This window comes from Taudactylus pleione, unplaced genomic scaffold (assembly GCF_031769625.1).
Source record: "Taudactylus pleione unplaced genomic scaffold, aTauple2 ptg000039l, whole genome shotgun sequence".
NCBI lineage: Eukaryota > Metazoa > Chordata > Amphibia > Anura > Myobatrachidae > Taudactylus > Taudactylus pleione.
In genome coordinates, this window is record NW_028284441.1 from 8,328,376 (window position 1) to 8,348,038 (window position 19,663).

The 19,663-nt window shown below is 47.6% G+C and overlaps 1 protein-coding gene across 1 annotated transcript; it reads right to left on the reverse strand.

Annotated features, from left to right (window-relative positions):
- Window positions 1–6,855: 6,855 nt before the first annotated feature.
- Window positions 6,856–18,847, reverse strand: LOC148538601 (protein kinase C delta type-like). Its single transcript, XM_088453337.1, has 9 exons — window positions 18,367–18,847; window positions 17,145–17,251; window positions 15,688–15,858; window positions 14,296–14,387; window positions 13,527–13,589; window positions 12,641–12,779; window positions 11,949–12,140; window positions 10,004–10,132; window positions 6,856–7,005 (listed from the first exon to the last, which is right to left on the reverse strand). Exons 1-9 carry the CDS (start codon window positions 18,845–18,847, stop codon window positions 6,856–6,858), a joined length of 1,524 nt encoding a protein of 507 aa, XP_088309463.1.
- Between the last annotated feature and the right edge of the window lie 816 nt (window positions 18,848–19,663).

Consider the following 19,663-nt stretch of genomic DNA (forward strand, 5'->3'; position numbering starts at 1 on the left):
CAAGGCACTACAATTCGGACGATTTCACTCCCGAGTGTTCCAGGGGTTAGGGTCTCACCTGCATCTAAATCAACTGATCCATTTGGCCCCGGCCATCAGGGGGGCACTCCTCTGGTGGATACGACAGACGCCAGCCTCCGAGGATGGGGAGCTGTGGTCCTCGACTATCACTTTCATCGGTGGTCCCTACAGAAAAGACAGTGGCCCATAAATGCGTTGGAACTCGGAGCAGTTTCCCATGCTCGGCTAGAAGCAGCGCAGTTTCTAAGCTCTCGTCCGGTACGAGTTCTGTCAGACAACGCGACAGACGTCGCTTACATTAACCGCCGGGCCGGCACTCAAAGTCGTATGGCCATGCGAGAAGTATCTCAGATTTTCTAGTGGGCCGAGAGCCAGTCAGTAATCCTGTCAGCAGTATTCATCCTGGGAGTGGACAACTGGGAAGCAGATTATCTAAATCGCCAGGATATCCATCCCGGGGAATGGAAGCTTCACCCACACATGTTTCACGCACTGGGGTCGTCCTTAGGCGGACCTCATGGCATCTCAATTAAACATCAGTGACCAAGATACGTGCCAAGAACTCTGGATCCGCAGACAGAGGCTGTCAACACCCTAACAGTTCCATGCACTTACGACATGGTTTACCTGTTTCCTCCGATACCACTAATTCCTTGTCTACTAAAACGAATAAAACACTAGACGGTCTTAGTCATTCTTGTGGCACCAAACTGGCCTTGGAGGAGTTGGTTCTTCGGTCCTTCTTGGCCGTCGATCCGGGTCACTTCCTCTTCATCCTGACCTTCTGCAGCATGGTCCTTTAGTCCACCCCAACTTAGCACAACTGCATGTAACGGGGTGGTACTTGAATCCGATATCTTAGATGGAAGGGCATCCCAGACTCTGTTATTCCCACCATGCTTCGTTCCAGGAAACCAGATTTCGGTTGCGCATTATCATTGCATCTGGCGCTCTTCTATCATACAGTCAGGGCCTTCTGTCAAGGGTGTTTTGTTATCCTGTTTTTACTTCTCTCCTAATGGAATTAGATTCTAGTCTTCGCCTAGGATCATTAAAAGTGCAGATTTCTGCTCTTTTTATTTTCTTTCAACGCAGGTTGGCCCTCCTACCTGCGAAGTACATTTTCTTCAGGGGGTGTTGCGGGTGCACCCACCTTTTGTACCACCTATGGCTCCTTGAGTCTTATACTTGGTACTTTTGTTTCTTCAGTCTTCCATGTGTGAACCTCCCAAGAGGTTGATATCAAGTATTTGTCTTGGAAGATGGTCCTCCTTCGGGCTTTGGCTATGGCTCGTAGGGGTTTGAATTGGGGGCTCTGTCTTATAAGCCTTGCGTTGCATAATAGGGCGGGGCTCAGGACGCAAGCTACTTTCCTTCCTATGGTTGTGTCTGTTTTTTACATAAATCAGCCTGTTGTGTTACCTTCTTTGGTAGGGGACTCCAGTGTTTTTTCTACCCTGGATGTGGTTAGAGCTCTCCGCCTCTATGTGGCTTGGACGGCCTCCTTACGCGAGACTCAGTTGTTTTATTGTCCTTTTATAAGGCTGTTTGGAAGGGCTGGCCAGCGTCCAAACAGGGTTGGCATGTTGGCTTAGACTGACAATCTGTCAAGCTCATGTCAGCAATGATAGTCAGCCTCCTATGTCCATGTCGGCTCATTCCACATGTTCTGTGGGTACGTCGTGGGCAGCACGTAGGGCTGCCTCAACTATACTATTGTGCCGTGCGCCCACTTGGTCTTTGCTGCTCAATTTTGTGAAGTTTTATAGATTTGATACATTTGCGGCTTCAGCATCATGTTTTGCCGCCTTGTACTGCAGGTTCCTCAGAGCGCTCCCGCCCGTGGGGAAAAACTTTGGGACGTCCCCAGCGTAAGCACCTCCAGTGTCCCCTAGTGGATGAAAGAGAAAATAGGATTTTGGTACTTACCGGTAAATACTTTTCTCTGATTCCACAGGGGACACTGGACGCCCACCTCAGCGCTCTTCGCCTGCCTGTTCAGTTTGTTGCATATGCTGGATGGTTTTGTTATTGTGTGATGTCCTCTTCCTTTCACTCCGGTTGTTCTCCATCTCCTCTCAGTCTTCATTTTCTAAACTGAGGGCTGGGGGGGAATAGAGGGGGAGGAGCTTCACACTTCAAAATTAATTAAAGTGCCAGCTCCAGCTATCCACACCTCTATACCCCAGCGTAAGCACCTCCAGTGTCCCCTGTGGAATCAGAGAAAAGGATTTACCGGTAAGTACCAAAATCCTATTTTTTCCAGTTATAGTGGCTGTGGATTTGTGGGATGATAACTTGTCTAACCGGAATATAATTTTTGGTGGGGCAAGCTGAGAGTGGTGCATGCTGTTAATAATTAGCTTTCTTCTTCTCCTATGGCGCTGCATCTGTTGAGGTTCTTGGTTTTGAAGTATATGCAGGCAATTATTGTTTATAGGGCACGACACGTGCCGGTCATTGAGGACGGGATAGGGATTCCCTGCTCCATTTTCACTTTGATTGGTTTTGGATGTTGGCCACTGAGGCTAATCCAATTGGGAAGGCTTGTCCGTCTTCTGCCTGGCTGATTGCCTAACTGGGCTAGTCAGCCTGGTTCGCAGGTCCCTGGCTCTGTCTACTTTGCGAGACAGCATGGCTCGACTGGGACACTTATCTGGTAGGTATCCTTCTGCTGGTAAGTCTTTAGAATAGCACTTGGTTGGGTTTGTGTGGGGTCATTATTAGAGGGGCCAATATGAGACGGCCATGGCTTCCACCCTAATGGGTATTGCTTTTTCTCTCGCTTTCATGGAGGTCACAACCCCATGGTCATTTGTGCTGTCTAAGGCCCTTAAAGTTTGGGCTAAAGAAAGCCCCATGGTGGGTGATTCTCTGTGCCCAATTGATGGGGCACTGCTGCAGCGTCTGGTTGGGGTAATTTCGTCGATTGCTTTTTCTGACTTTGATTCTGTTTTGTTCCAATTAGCATTTGCGCTGGCATACTTTGACGCATTGCGGATTAGGGAGCTTTTTGCATCTAGTAAGAGGTTTGCTGACTCTGGGCTATTGTTTAAGCATGTGGTACTTCAGATTGGGGCTGTCCTGTGCAAAATCCCCTTGTCTGAAACTGATCAGTTGGGGCACGGGCGTTAGGTTACCATCAGGCATCATCCTATTACTAAAGTTTGCCCTTTGTGCTCGGCAGGTTTATATGCGAGTCTGCGCCCCTCAGCTGGCTCGCAATGGTTATTTCATGCTGACTCCTCCCCTTTGTCTAAGTTCTAGTTTGCTGCTGTGTGTAAGCGCTGTTTGGGACAGTTGGGTTTGAATGTTGCACAATGTGGTACTTTTTCCGTACTGGCGTAGCTTCTTGCGCAGCGGCCAGCGGGTTGCCTCAATCTACAGTTCAAGGTATTGGTAGCTGGAGGTCATCCGCCTTTAAGTCATATGTTAATGTGATAAGCTTAAAAGTTGTGTTTTTTCCTACCCAGAAACAATGTTTACCCGACAGTTTTTGAATGGCTAGCATTCAAAAATTGAGGATGTGAAGGGATTTTTTAATTTTTCCTCCAATTGGGCCGCAATTCAATTTTTCTTATTATTCACGGCTCACGGGCGGTTTTTTTAGATTTTCTCCTTCGCTTGGGTATTGCTTCTAACATTCTCCTTCTAGTTTACCACTCTATCCTGTTTCTTATATAAGTTCTATTACTGCAGTCTTTTAGTTCTGTTTGTTCTTTTACAACTTTGCCCATGTCTTCTGGGCAAGTGTGGCTTGTGGGCCATTCATTTATTTATTGGGCTGAGGAGCATGGGATGGCAAGAAGGACGGCCCTGTTATGTGGCCGTCAGGTTTGGTGGTCTTGGGGTTCGAGTTATGCATTGGTCGGCTCTTTCTACCTTCTGTTTTATCATGAGAAGCGCTGTGGGGGCCTGTCATGGTTGGCGATTTACCTTGGAGGCAATGTTATTTGACAGTCGGGAGTATTAAGCTGATCTTGTGGATGAAGGCTGACTTGGCCACCCTATGGTCATGGTGGCCTGAGGTGTGTTCGGTGTGGTCGGATGTTGTCCCTCACCATGTATGAACGGTTTCTAGAGACCTCTTGGCCTTGGATTCAGCTCGCCAGAAATTAATAGGGCTGTTTCTTGTTTTTGCCTCCGGATCTGGTGGTTTGTTGGTGTGGCACCCAAGTTTGCAGTTGGAACAAGTTACATTTTTCCTCTCTGATGGGGTGCATTTGTCAGAGTTATGGTTGATTATGGTAGGTGTGTTTTTGGGTGTTGTTTTTCTTTTTGGATGCGGGCTAGTGTTTTGGTTTGGGTGGCAGGCTGCGGTTCTTTGAACCTGGCGTTGGCGGGAAGGTGTCTTTATTTTAGCATAAGTTAGTTGTAAGTTGTTATAGTGTCTTTAATTGCAATAAAGTTATGGACGCCTTATAAGCTGTGAGGTGGTCTAATTTGACTGTAAATGACTGTAAATGAATTAATTAAAAAAGCTCAAATTATGTGATTTTAGATTTTTTTGTAAATTATGTAAAAAATACAAATCCAAAGCCAGTCACGGCAGGTTTGGCAAATCCAAATCCAAAACCAAACGACGAATCAGAGCCAAATCCAAATCCAACAAAAATGGCCCGGAGCACATCCCTACACATTACACACATAAATTACATGGTAACGATGGTAGAACCAGAGGGTGTGATTACAGACGTGCAGGCGGTATGGGGCACTGGAGAGGGTGGGGAGTGGGGGACCCCAACCAGGGCTGGCGCTACCATTATGCAGCTGCCTGGAGCGCTGGCCACTGGAGAGCACCGCCGGTAACAAACAAACCCGCGCCAGCTGTGTGTTTGTTTTAGCAGCCGGTGAGAGTCAGACAGACTCTTATTGGCTGCTGCGCCCACTGCCGGAGCCGTCTGGAGTTCACCCATGAGCTCCGCCAACCGGCTCCCACAGTGGGTGAAGGGAGAGATGTCATGACGTCTCTATCATTGTGCAGAGCAGGAGAACAGAGGAGCTGATGGCGGCGGGCACAGGAGCAGGGATTCAGGTAAGTATAATGTTTAATGTCTGTCTGTTTTATGTGTACGGGGCACTGCATAGGGGAGACCACTACTGGGGGCACTGCATAGGGGGGACCACTACTGGGGGCACTGTATAAGGGCTTGTGCAGCTATCTGAGGGAAGGGGGGTGGCGCTAGGCTGAAGCTATGCCTAGGGTGCCAAGAAACCTTGCACCGGCCCTGACCCCAGCAAATAAGAATTGTGTGCCCAGCAAATGATTCTACAATGTTAATGTAAATTACAGTTATTATTCAGCATATACTGTAGGAGGCTACAGATCATGGGAACAAATAGTAACTTTGGTGATCCATGAGTTTGTAGAGGAGCCGGCTGCCCCATCTAAAATGCCAGCAGGGCGGAATGGTGATGAGACCATGGGCCTGATTTAGAGATGGACACAATGCCGCTGCTTCCATAGTTTTAATGATTATCAGTAATCTGTGCATGTGTCTGAGTCATGCTGCACGTGCGCAATTTTCATTGTCACTCACAGTGAGAATCTATTCGCAAAGTGACTGACAGGCAGGGATAGTTTGTGGGCGGCAATAAGGGAGGTGGCGACTCAAACGCAGGCGTGTCGTGACCATTTCCGGGGGCGTGTCTCTGCCTGCAACTGCGATCCCGTAAGTAATAAAAATGTCTCCGGCGTCTCAGTTCAGCATCAGCGTACATCTGTGAATCAGGCCCTATCCGTGGGGAGTGCAGGGTGTAATGCTTGCTGACATACAGCATTCCGTGTAGTATAAATCACGCTGTATGGTATAGAGCGTAGTGAGTGGATGGGTTTTCTTATATGCATTAAAGGAATAGGTGAGTCAATCAGGTTTCTCATACACAGAGGTAGGAAAATATATTATTTTATTAATAGTTATACCTCATACACATTCTGCAGCACTTTACTGATGATATTGTTGACTTGAGGATCCAGAAGATGTTATTACTGACATGTGGAGGGCAGAGCAGATGACATGTGGAGGGCACAGCAGATGACATGTGGAGGACACATCAGATGACATGTGGAGGGTACAGCAGATGATACCCTGATGATGTGGAGGGCACAGCAAATTACACACTGATGATGTGGAGGGCACAGCAGATGACACACTGATGATGTTGAGGGCACAGCAGATGACACACTGATGCCATGTGGAGGGCACAGCAGATGACACACTGATGCCATGTGGAGGGCACAACAGATGACACACTGATGATGTGGAGGACACAGCAGATGGCACACTGATGCCATGTGGAGGGCACAGAAGATGACACACTGATGATGTGGAGGGCACAGTAGATGACACACTGATGATGTGGAGGACACATCAGATGACACACTGATGCCATGTGAAGGGCACAGAAGATGACACACTGATGATGTGGAGGGCACAGCAGATGACACTGATGATGTGGAGGAAACAGCAGATGACACACTGGAGGGCACAGCAGATGACACACTGGTGGGCACAGCAGATGACGTTGAGGGCACAGCGGATGACACACTGATGACACGTGGAGGACACAGCAGATGACACACTGATGACATGTGGAGGACACAGCAGATGACACACTGATGGCATATGGAGGACACAGCAGGTGACACACTGATGACATGTGGAGGGCACAGCAGATGATACACTGATGACATGTGAAGGACATAGCAGGTGACACACTGATGACATGTGGAGGACACAGCAGATGTTACAGCTGAGATAGTTGGTAGCAGAATGAGGATGGAGCCGGTGTCCTCTGATGTGATGTACTGGGTGAGATGTTACCTGCGGTGCATTATGGTGTCTGCATTGTCTTCCACCTGTCACTTGCAAATGAGAACCCACGGAACAGGCGGTTCTCCTTTATAGACATCGGTGGCTCCTGTGCTTCTGGTGGTGACAGCAGCTCATCCAGGGGTACATTTTCCCTGATTGTAACTGGGGTCTACGAAGAAGATGAATCAGATTGGTCACATAATAGACAGGTAAATGCCGAGCTAATTGGGCAATTTGTCACTGTATGTGTCATAACCAAGAATAATAACTAGATAGTGTTCAAGCTGTTCCCGCTATTCTATGTTATGGTATCCTATATGCTGCATGATAACATAATACATCAATATATTAATACAGAGCTGCTACCAGAAATGAGAAAATTACATGACAGAGATACAGGGGGTCATTCAGACCCGCTCGCGAGCGCAGGACACTTGCGAGTGCAGGACACTCGCGAGCGCAGGACACTCGCAAGCGGGTCGATGTTGCCCCACTGCGCATGCGCACGATGGAGGGAGCTCTGTCATGCGCATGCGCGAGACCCGGATAACGACGGGCTCTCCGTCGCTCCGGGTCTCGCACCAAAGGGGGCGTGCTGTCGATGTTGATTGATGTTGATTGATGTCGATGTTGATTGACAGCACGCCCCCTTTGGTGGGCGTGCCATGGGCGTGGCTGCCAGACGGAGGCATTCCCATGGGAACGCCTACCGTCTGAAGCCGGCCCCACTGACGTCACTAGTGATGTCAGTGGGAGTGATTTTGGCTCTGATAGAGCCAAAATCACTCCAGGGCTTGCGGCAGCGAGACCCTACCGCAGGGTCTCCGTCACAAGCCGATGGTCGCGATGGTCTTGACCATCGCGACCATCATCATGGACGCTCGCATAAGCTGTGGGTGGTCACCCACAGCTATGCGAGCGTCCAGGAGGACGCTCCATTTTCATGGAGGAGGGCCCTGATTCAGAGCGAGCGCTCTGGTCAGAGCGTTCGGCTCTGAATCAGGCCCACAGTACGTAGCCGAATTGACGAGATACCTGGCTGATTTTCGGGTTATTACATTGTAGGGCTGGTTTTCCTTTATACATTATAAATACATTTGAAAGAAAAAAAATACAGTAAATTTGTAGAAAGTAACAATAACAAATAAAGTAAAAATTTGTCTGTTTTTTGTAATTGAAGTACTAACTATGAGAGGTTATAGAAGTCCTCTAAGCCACCGGAGGTAAGTAACAAGCTGGAAGGATCTGAATAGACCCCTTTGCTGCACAAGCTTCCATGTAATTGGCAGCTTGTGCATGGTATCGGGTGCTGAACAGCCCCAGGAGGGAGCTTCCTGAGCTATTCAACTCACTGGGCTGTTTAGTCTTCTCGCACCCTCCTGAGGGTGCGAGGAGATTCTCCGACTTAACTGCTTCCCAACAAAGTTAAATATTGCTGTGAATTGAAAAGTTCCAGGAGCTCCCTTCCTGCGCTATTCAACATCACAATGCATTGAATCTCCCCTCCCGTGTATGCACTTCACTCATAATACATCGCAGGGAATGTTAATCTCTTTTTGCCGATAACCGATAATCATACTTGCCAACTCTCCCTCATTGTCAGGGAGACTCCCTGAAACAGTAGCAATCTCCCTGTCTCCCTGAAGAGTCTAGCAATCTCCCTCATTTCATCCTTACCCACATTTTGAAGCTGTTATATTAAAAAACAGACATATATACATTCCAGTGGGATAATTAGTGTCACTTCCTTGCATTGGTTATTATAAGGCACAATGATCCTATGAATTTCTGAAAAGTATTAGGGCTCTATTTACTACAATCCGCATATTGAATGCGGATTGTAGTGTGATATTACCGAGTGAATTCGCATTGCGAATTCATGCAATATCACAGGGATTTACTATAAATCCCTTGCAGGGATAGAGCTTGCGATAAAGCTCTGTCCCTGCGGATCCCATCCGCACTCTAGTCGCGGTATTTTCGGAAAAAATACAGCGACTAAGAGCTTGCGCATGCGCCGACCGACCACCGCTACTACCCCCCACCGACGCTAAGCCCCGCCCCCCGCGATCGCGGACCCCCGTGACCCCCCCCAGCGACCCCCCCTCCCTTCATTACACTTACCTGCATCCTCCTGGCCTCCGGTGATCTCCGGGCTTCCCGATCAGGTGATCTCCCATTCTGCACTGGGGCCCGATCACCTGATGACCGGGCCCCAGTGTACTATGGGAGACCAGCTGACCGGAGAGGAGCCATGCCCGATCACCGGTCCCTGGATTCAGGTAAGTAAAAAAAAAAATGTTTAATTTTTTTTTCTTTTTTTTACAGTAATCTGCTTGCGGTCTTCTTAGACCACATAGCTGATTACTGGTACCGGCTCCCGCCTCTGCTCTCCCCATTAGAGCAGAGTGGGAGCCCGGTAACCGGGGGAGACCCTGGATAACGCCACCTTCAGGTGGCGATATTATCACAGGGCTTCCCCCGGTATTTTTTTACAATTTATTTTTAGTAACTGTGGTCGGATCACATTTCCCATTACAATTATGGGAAATGCGATCTGCTTTACTAAAAATAAGTGATACTGGGGGTTGGAGTAGAATTTTAGTAATTCTACTCCAATTGCCCTGTAATAACTACAGGTGAAACTAAAATAATGTGAAAAGGGTGTGAAAACACCCTTTTTCACTTTATTTTAGTAAAAATAATGTTAATAAATAGAGCCCTTAGTGTGTTTTCATCAACAAACAGATGAACTAACTGCTTTTGGGCTGGTTTACATTTGGATGTGTCAGGTTTAGGACACGCCCCTCAGATTTTAATCAGTACACGCCCACTGTAACACGCGCTCATAGGTGCTGCTTTCACAATCTCCCTGAAATGCTTTATCAAAAGTAGGCAAGTATGCCGACAATTGATAAATATGCTCCTAGGTATTCATCTAATCTGAATTTACCAATAAAGTGAGGAACGCCATTGTATCAGCAGGACTTCGCAAATCTGTGACACAGAATATTCTGCCAGAAGATTTGCTTTTGTGTGACAATTTCCTACAAAGTCACTTATCTCTCCTCATCATCATCCATCACTGCACCCAGTATTCTATGGGATAATGTGACTGCATGATAGCGCACACATGGCATAAATTCCCATCTTATTCATATACTTACAGGCTGCAAAATAAATGGGGGAGTTGTTCTTCCAGCCTCCAATTCCTCCCAGTTGATTGGGCAGAAAAATGGATGACCTCTCAGATTGCTGCACATCACCTGTCTCCTCTTTGGGGACTTGCTTAGGAGCTACCGTAGAGATAAACAGAAACGTATAGGCTGTTAATGGCAGACAAGCACCATTAGACCAATTTCATCCTTATTCCCTATGGCACTTTATTCTCAGGACGCCGTGTATAAAATTCTTTACCTTTGTTTTTCAACTACATTTGTTGGAGGCTTATTCAACGTAAATGCTATTCTTCTAGTAAAATAATATTTGTGACGTTAATTGTCTGTGGAGCAGCACCCAGCAGCCATAGAGCTGCTACCGAGCCGCCTGGATCTTCCTTAGTTAGGACATTCCCGGCATTTAGCTTTATCCTGGTACCAGTTGTCCTGCCCCCTCATCATGATGTCATGACAGCACATGTTTGGGGGTCAGGGCTGGCAAAGTGTAAATTCTTGCCCTGTTATGGCCGTGACTGTATCATTATTCTATATTGTATTCTACTAGTATTTATCAGAAAGTGAGTCCTTCAAAAGAGGAGACAATATGGCAAGTAATATGTATAACTAAAGATCTGATCAGTGACATAAAACCCTTTTCCTGCCACTGCTAATCAGATGCCAATGCAGCCAGGTCTCCTATTACTTTATACCTAGCTAATAAATAGAAGGTATGTAATAATATTATCCAAAGCCTATTCCAACTGCAGCTTCATGATAGCTGCCCTTTAAATGGGGCAGTCTTCTCAGAGCAAACTTCATACCCGGCCATCGAATACCCTTTCTCCACTGGCACAATAACCCGGGTTATTGCTGGATGTATCCTGGTTACGGCTCGGTGTAAAACAGTCCTTGAAAAATAACCCAGGTCTTGTGACCCAGGAATCCAACCCTGGTCACTGAAGGACCCAGGTTTTGGTGCAGTGTAAACAGCGTGACCTGGGTCACGGTGACCAGGGGCATGCCTCAAACCAGCGAATTGGTTGGCTTCAGTAGCGCTTGGAGTTGACATCATCTACAAGCATCCACTGTAACATTGGAAGACCCGGGTCACGGAAGAGCCATGTCCGTTGTGACAGCTAGACCCAGAAAATAACCCAGGTCCAGCTGCCAGTGTAAAAGGGGCAAAACCTGGCTGCAAGCCGTGCTCAGTGTCTCAGGTTGGAGACGGGTTTTTGGTGGAAAAGTGGTATTACACATTGCTGCCTTGCTGCTGTAGTTACATTTGAGGGGTATGGCTATAACTAGGTGGGAATGCTGTGACTGTAGACACTTAGGGGTATATTTACTAAGGTGCGGGTTTTTGAAGTGGAAATGTTGCCCACAGCAACCAATCATATCCTACTTAACATTTATCTAGCACCCTATAGAAAATAATAGCTAAATTCTGATTGGTGGCTATGGACAACATCTGCACTTCTAAAACCCTGCACTTTAGTAATTATACCCCTTATAGCCTATGCATTTAGTGCAGGGATGGGGACCCTCAGGCCCGGGGGCCATATAAGGCCCGTGGAATCATTTGGTCTGGCCCTCGTAGCTTTTTTCTGCTAGCCTCTTCTGGCTATCAGGGTGCCTAGAATGGCACCCTGCAGCCATAAGCTATGCAGCAGTGCCGCCTGGAGTGTACTTAGGACACTTCAGACAGCCACACCACTGCCCTTACAGCTCCCTGTTGCTGTAAACCGGCAATTGTGACCCGTGCCCCCGTGTGACTTTACACAAGGGGGCGTGGCCTGCAACAGGCCCGTGAACAATGTTATATATATCAAAATGGCCCTCGGCAGCAAAAAGGTTCCCCACCCCTGATTTAGTGTGTGCTTAGTTAGAATCTAGGTCTTATTTCCTCTGTGACTCCATGTTCTCCGGACCCAGTTATACGCGTGTTTATACTCACTCTATGAAGGATGTTCCGGATCTCTGGATCGAGGTTCTTTGGATACGTCGGGGCGTCATACATAACAGAATACTCAATCTTAATGGTCTCCTCACCGGCATAAAATGGGTAGGACCCAGTGGCCATCTGATAGAAAATTACCCCAAATGAGAAGATGTCCACCATGCTGTTATATGGTAAATCACAAATTATCTGTGACAACACGGAGAAACAAACAGTTAGTACATTGTCCATCCTGGCAGGAGGCACCGAGTTAGGCTGTTATTTGTACATACTGGTCCTAACGTGCACGCTGCTGCGAAAACCGCAGCCATTTTTCTGGTGTTTTGCACATACGCTGTGAGGAAATCGTTGGAAACATGGCGGCTGCGCCATTTCCTCGGTGATCTGTGCATGCGCAATAGACTCCGGGCACACTCTAGTGCCCATAGTCTATTGATTCTGTGGTGGCCGGCCAGCCACGTCAGTTAGTTGCCGGCCGCTGGAGTGAGAAGAGGGGGCCTGTGATGGGGGATGCACATGGGCACCCTCCTCTCTAAAGATGCCCCTGGTGTCACCCCTCGGCGGGTGACACCCGGGTGCGGCCCACACCCCATGCACCCCCATTGTGACACCACTGGGACCAGGATATGGTGGGATAAATATGGAAATGGCGACATGAGAAGCCTGTAGGGGAAGACTGTGTTACTTACCTCTGGGGCCATGTAACCTGGGGTCCCCACACACTCGCTGATCGTTTTATGGCCATGGATATTCTTCACTGCCAGGCCAAAATCGGCAATCTTCACATGGCCGGCTGCATCCAGGAGAATGTTGTCTGGTTTCATGTCCCTGTGAGGAGAGTGAGTGTAAGTTCTGTTTGTCAGAGAACTACCAGCTGTAGAACTTGGATTGTTGTGGAGAAAGGTCCCCAGAGTGACATAATAAAAACCATTAGAGTGTCACAGTGCTGGATGCAGCAATGCAGAATGCAGCTCACCGCGTATGCACCAAGCTCCGGAATTCCATACATTCCGGGGCTTGGTTGTAGTGGGTAATGCCATCTTTAGATGGCTTTGTCCAAGAGAAGCCTATGGGCTTGTATTCGGAACTCCCTCTGAGAGGGATACCACCCTACACTCCCCGCAGTGCGTGCGTCACTCAACACATGCGCAGAAGGACTTCTGGGTAATAAACCCGTGGTTCTTCTATCACAAAAAACAGCCCTTCCCGGGAGAGCTGTCCTTTTTGATTTTTTTCAAGCATACGTCATTAATAAATAATGTTATGCTTGCAGTGAGTGGCGGGATGCATCGCATGCAAAATGCACAGCGTCCTGCATCCCGCTCACAGTGCAAGAAAGGGACCTGTAACATGAGATGTGGTCACTAGGATGACAGTCGCTGCGGAGAACAGCTGCATACAGTCACTATCCATGGGGTGGGATGAAGGGGGAGATAAGATGGTGCGTGGAGCGGTCATAACAGTCTTACCCCAAATATCATGATGGTACCCAGAAATGAATGACAAGGACATAACAGCTACACTGTAACTCTATGAGGGGGTTACTATATGTGATCATTAGAAATAATACGTTACCTGTGAATGATTCCCCTCGTGTGCAGGAAGCGCAACCCACATACAAGTTCTGCTGCTATAAATCTGATGGGGAAGAAAGAAAATAATTATCAGTAGAAATATTGTGAAAGTGAGATGACTGATAATAATGAGATGGCACATTCCCCCTGATATCGTCACGGGAAACATTGTCACACAGGCTTCCTGTATGGCTAAGTAACACACTGGAGCCCTAAGTCCAGGAGACTCTTTATTATACACAGACCTGTCACCATGGAAACCTATAATGGTCCGGCCTGGATTTGCTATGCTGGGTGCACACTATGAGATCCATTGAACGCTCTATCGTTACGACACATAACGGAATAACAGTTAGTGTGGATCGCATAGTGTGTACGGCTTTTCTGGGTGCTCCCACGGTTGCATGAGATATCGTCTGGTCGGCCAACATATCGTCCTGGTACACATTGGCTAGTGTGTACCCAGCGTTAGGCTGCATGGGCCGAGCCCTACTGCATTAGATGTACAGAGGTGCTGTTATTATCTCTCATATTAATAATGATATTTACATATTATAAACGTTGGGCCAGATAGGCTGAATTATTTCCATATATTGCTGTTATACTGATAGGATGCTATGGGGGATCGGCACCAAGATGTGGAGATAGGGGAGTGGCTATGGGGCAACAATGAAAGGAGCCTAGTGGGAGAAACAATGGAAATTTGGGCTAATCTTACACCACAGCCAGACACCGGCCTCAGCACCGAATGTACCCATTGTCACTCTTACCTTGTAGTACTGATGTCAAAAGGGGCTCTGCAATTTATGAATTGGGTCAGGTCTCCCCCACTCAGGTACTCCATGATGAAAACGACATGGTCCTGTGTAAGAGACAGAGAGCATGGCATCAGTTACATTATGGGCATTACTCTGACACACAGCAGACAATACTCCCCACATACCTCCCAACATTTGTCCCAGGTGAATCGGGACTTCTACGCGCTGAAGTGGGCGTGGCTGGATGGCACGCCCCCGTTTGCATCACTAAGGGGCATGCCCAGCATCTCCGAGATGCTGGGCTGCCCCCGGGATTCTCCCCGTACTGTGAATAGATGCTGTGCGCACATCATCTATTCTCTTTCTGCATACCCGCTGCTCTGCGTGTATGCTTCCCCCTAACTCCCCCCCAACGCAGGACACTGCGGCCCGTGGGTGGGACAGCGGGACAGTCCCAGAAAAATGAGACTGTCCCGCTGAATGCGGGACAGTTGGGCGGTATGTCACCATGCTTGCCTACTATCCCGAAATGGAAGGCAGACTCCAGAAAATTGGGTGGAGCTCCTGACCACCTTAAAAAGTGGGTGAGATTCCCGGGCCAGATGTCACCCCAACACCCCTGCTCCCCACTGCACTCTATCTGCAGCATCTACTTGAGGTTGGTCCGGGGGAGAGGGCGGGGGCTGGCAATTCATGTAATCTCCAGCATTGTGTAGCGAAGGGCCGGGTCACGATTATGTGATCACATCTTCGCTCCAATGCCGCATCATGAGCCAGCCACTCCCTTTCCTATGCCACACCACCCCCCGCTATGCCAACCATGGCCACACGCCGTAACAAAAAAAATGAAAAGCAAAAAATTATATTTGTGGCGCAGGGCAAAGTCGTGTGCCCCATAGCCAGGCAAATCCAGGGGGCGTACAATCAGTTTAATCGCTCCTCTTCCCTCCACTGATCCAGAGAAGACTGCTGCTGCTGGTCAGCCTCCCTGGTCCCACCGCAGCCCAGCATACATCAGGGTCTGCTGGGCTGGGGAGACACAGACTGCTGCTGCTGACAGGTAAAGGGGGAGGGGCACAGCGTACTCTGGTGGAACGGTAACCTGATAGGAAAAGTGTTACCGTTACCACAGCAAGAACGGTTGTGTTATGTGTTATTACCTTGTTCCTCATACACATTATTCAGTTAATTTACATAATATATATTTGCAATAACATAGCCAGCAAGCTATGGCATTGGATAGTCTGGCTGTGACCTATAGGAGGAAGGTGATACATACAAGTGTCTGAGAACAAGAACTATTATAATGAACCGATGAGATACAATAAATATTTTATTTTTATTAAGCAAAACTGTTACTCGGTGTAATAAGACGTTAGTCATAATTGTGACAGAGACTCTTACCGGTGTCTGGAGCGCGGCATATCCATGCGTGAAGAACGCGCTCTCCCCAGTTATTTCCAGGATGTCTCTCTCTATGAACATGGAGTTCCTAAAGCTGCTCACTAATGTCCTCTTTTGTACCATTTTCACAGCCAGCCGCTGTCTGGTGATGGTATGGGAAGCCAGCAACACCTGGATGAGACAGAGAGTGAGGACTGGGACCCCAGGGAGCAGTGCAGTATGTAATTCAGGCCGGGGGCGACGTTACATCACTGGTACTAAGGGACAGAAGCAATGCACAGTGGGCCTGATTTAGCATGGAATGCAAGGCTGCGTTTGCATGTATCCGTTCGCTGCGAAAATATACTAATGAATGCGATCACACGGCAACTGCAACACTATAACAAGACGCCAACCGCTGTATTAAGCAGCCCACTTCCCATTACATAAATCCACAATTCAGCACAAACATCGATAACATTGAGTAACATCGAACCCATACGCACAGTTGTGGTTGACCTGACCATACGTCACAGACTGCTAAACTTGCTGTCACCATCTAGACCTCTGCCAGTGTATTCTATTGCAGGGGCTTCATTATGCACACCCTTGCAACGGCGTTCAAATGCACAGGCATGCCTGCTTTCCACCGCTTCCCGATCGCAGCGCCTGGTTCGCGCACGCGCACTGTGTCTTATACACATGCGCAGAATGCAAACATCAGCCGGCTGCGTGCGAAGGCATCACTGCAATCCAACCTGAATCAGGCTCAGTGTCCTCAGCTGTGGAGCCTGCAGAGCCAACACTCCCAGAGATCATTGTACAAACAGAAGGTGACAAGACAAAGTGACCACAGCGTTCTTCAGAACAAGGTGAGAATGCGCCCCCCCCCCACCCCCCCATGCCATCTGTAATCTGACTGTCAGTCACCGCACCCCACATACACTAACATCAGGAAGTGCTGCCTGTCGCTGCAAGAGACCACTCCCCCACACTGGGGACCCCCTACACATAGCGATAGCATCAGCATGGGGGAGCACTATGGCATATGTGAACTGAGGTTTCTGTGTGGCATAATGGGAACTGGGGCACTACAGTGGACTTAACACATTTGTGGTGCTGGGAGTATTTTCACATTATACTTTTTAATAACATCGCCAACATATTTTATTCATCATTTTATTGGGTAGGGGCCCCCACAAGTTAGCTGCCCTGGGGTCCCTACAAACCTTAGTCCAGCCATGCTGGAGGAGTCCAAAAGCAAATATGGAGGAAGAACAAGGAATACGCTGCTATTTCCTTCAGAGTTGCCTTTTCACATGAACCCCATTGTATTTTTAATGGAGAGCGCCCATTGTGTATATAATGGCTGATAAATAATATGATGCAGCAAGTAAAGTTCTTATGTCATCAGACGGTCTGTTCTATTTGCTGCAGTGTTTACAGGGAAGTCAGGAAAATCCCTACTGCTCACTTACCTTCCCGAAACTGCCCTCTCCGATCTTTCCATGGAAGGTTAAACTTTCCATCAGGTGAGAGGCAGCCAATGTCTCAGGGGAGCTGGCTGGGGGGTTCTTACTTCCTCCTTGTGATATAAATAGAAATCAGCATTTTTAATTGAAATGAACTTTTTTTTTTCAGGGCTGCAACTAGGGTAGTGTGACCAGTGCCATGACACAGGGCACCGCAGGACAGGGGGAGCTGTTTGTGCCTGTCAATTTCCCTGTTTATTATAATTCTCACTTGTAGCTTCCTCTTCTTTTATCCCCAGCATCTCCTGGCTTCCCCTATCTCTCTCCTGGCCCATCCCCATGAGGCCATGGCCCTTTTTTGGGTACACTTTCTTATGTCCCAATTTGAAAAATGATGGGGGGGGGGACACCTATGCTTTTTCTGGCACAGGGCAGCAAAAAGTCTAGTTACGGCTCTGGGTTTTTTTCTGCTAATGTAACTTTTTAAATGTTACAGATAATTATAGCATAGAGGGCGGGATGCATCAAGCCCAAAATGCGGTCAAAACCCAACAACTGCTGTTTTCTGAGGTTTGATCACATTCCCCATATGCCCCAAGCTCAGAAAAGCAAAACTTTGTGGAGCTTGTACCCCATAGCCTAATAGGAGCTTATTGTCTTCTTACCGCATAATTCCCCGACAAGGGATCCAATAGGATCCTTCCCAGTGTCCCCTACAACTTGTGCTCGCCGACAGACACGCATGCGCAGAAGGACTCCTGGGTCATAAACCTGGAAGTCCGCACACCGGCTCTTATTGGAAGAGCTGTCCTTTACATTTATAATCGCAGTTATACATACATACCGCACTACTGTATGCGACTAGTGGTGCAATGTATGACATCCAAAATGCGATGCATGATATATCCTGCCCAGAAAGAGAGAAGTATACAACTGTGGTCATGTGTTATGAACCATTAGGTACAGTATTAATGCTGGTTTTCTGTAGTACCCAGTCAGTATATTATTACGTGGCTTTATCATATGTTCTTGGGGTGCGACAGAGATGAAACAGATTAATAAGGGGTAAATCATCCTGACTACAACATTGGATAGGACAATAGAACAACAAAGTGACAGGTGCTGTAGAATAGTAATTATTATATAATAAAGAGGTACTGTACCTGACACCTCACTTCTGTATTAAAATTTACAATACATTTCATATTTTTTAATAAAAATAATTTACCTGTTGTTGTCTTAAATTTCTTTTTACCGCCATTGCCCTCAGTTGTGTGAGACCGCTTATTGCCCCTCCGGTTTGACACAGCTATGGCTGTACTGATGGGCGCGCTGGGTCCTTCACCTGGATCTTCTGGCTCCTCGTTTTTCTTTTTTTTATTCCTCCCGCTGTCCTCCATCTTGTCTAGGGGCCTCTTAATGGCCACTCTGTTACTGCTGGTCTTATCCACCTTCCTCCTCTTATTTGGGGCCTCATCTGACGGCTTCTTAGATCTAGTCTGACTCTTTTTGTTCTTCTTTTGGAGAGTCTTTGAGGCCGTCTCAGCTGCCCGGTTCTCCTCGCTCACCTGAGTGCCTCCTTCCTCTAGGATATTGGGAAGGTCTCCTCTCACCTCGCGTACATCCTCCTTATTCCTCCCGCTAGGAGCCTCTAGCTCCTCTGCAGCGCACCTGTTCTTCTTTGGTCGCTTTCTCTTTTTTGTTCTCATGTTATATATTATATATAAACACAAGCTCGCTAAGCACAAGAAAAGCACCTTACCACTGGAAATGGTGAAGGTACAAAGAGGGAAATTATGTTGATAAGTCACTGAGCCAGCAGCCAGGTGACATCACAAAGCAGTTTGTGACATCACTCTCCCTAACACTCTTGGTTCTAAGGGTTGAGAATCCTTGGGGCTGTGTCTAATATATGTATATATATTATATACACACACACATACAACAAATTAAAAAACGCTATGGGCCAAATGTAATAGGTAGTCAGTTTTAGTAACAGTACAAACTCGCACTTTCTCGCACTTTTAAAAAGTGCGAGTTTGTACTGAAACTCGCAAATTCAATAGCCTGCGAACTTTTCAGCTCGAGGCTACTGCATTTGCGAGTGCAGGCGAGTTTAGGACTATGTAAACTGACACCTTTTAATGCGAGTAGCATTAAAAGGTGCGAGTTTTAGAGAAGCCATCACAGATCAGTGAGATCCGTGATGGCTTCTGTGTGTGTTAAAAAAAAAAAAACGTGCACCCCCTCCCCAAAAGCATAACCAGCCCCAGGCTTTATAAAGCCTGTTCTGGTTCTAAAAATACAGAGGCCAAAATGTGTAGGGGGCCCCTATATATTAAGAACCAGCACAGGGCTTTGTTGAGCTGGTCCTGGTTCTGGAAAATCAGGGGACAAAACGAGTAGGGGTCCCCTGAAAATTCCTGAACCAGCACCGAACTCTTTCTAGCAGGGGGATAATGCCACAGCCAGGGAAAACCTTTCACCGGTTTCCCCGGCCAAAGCATTATCCCTGACTGCTAGTC

Excerpts from the sequence above, each read along its gene's own strand:
- LOC148538601 (XM_088453337.1), bottom strand. The coding sequence starts at position 18,847 with ATGAGAACAAAAAAGAGAAAGCGACCAAAGAAGAACAGGTGCGCTGCA. Across the intron at positions 12,780-13,526 it reads ACGAGGGGAATCATTCACAG|GGACATGAAACCAGACAACA; the intron begins GTAACGTATTAT and ends CTCTCCTCACAG. Across the intron at positions 12,141-12,640 it reads CAGGTTACATGGCCCCAGAG|ATAATTTGTGATTTACCATA; the intron begins GTAAGTAACACA and ends GTGTTGTCACAG.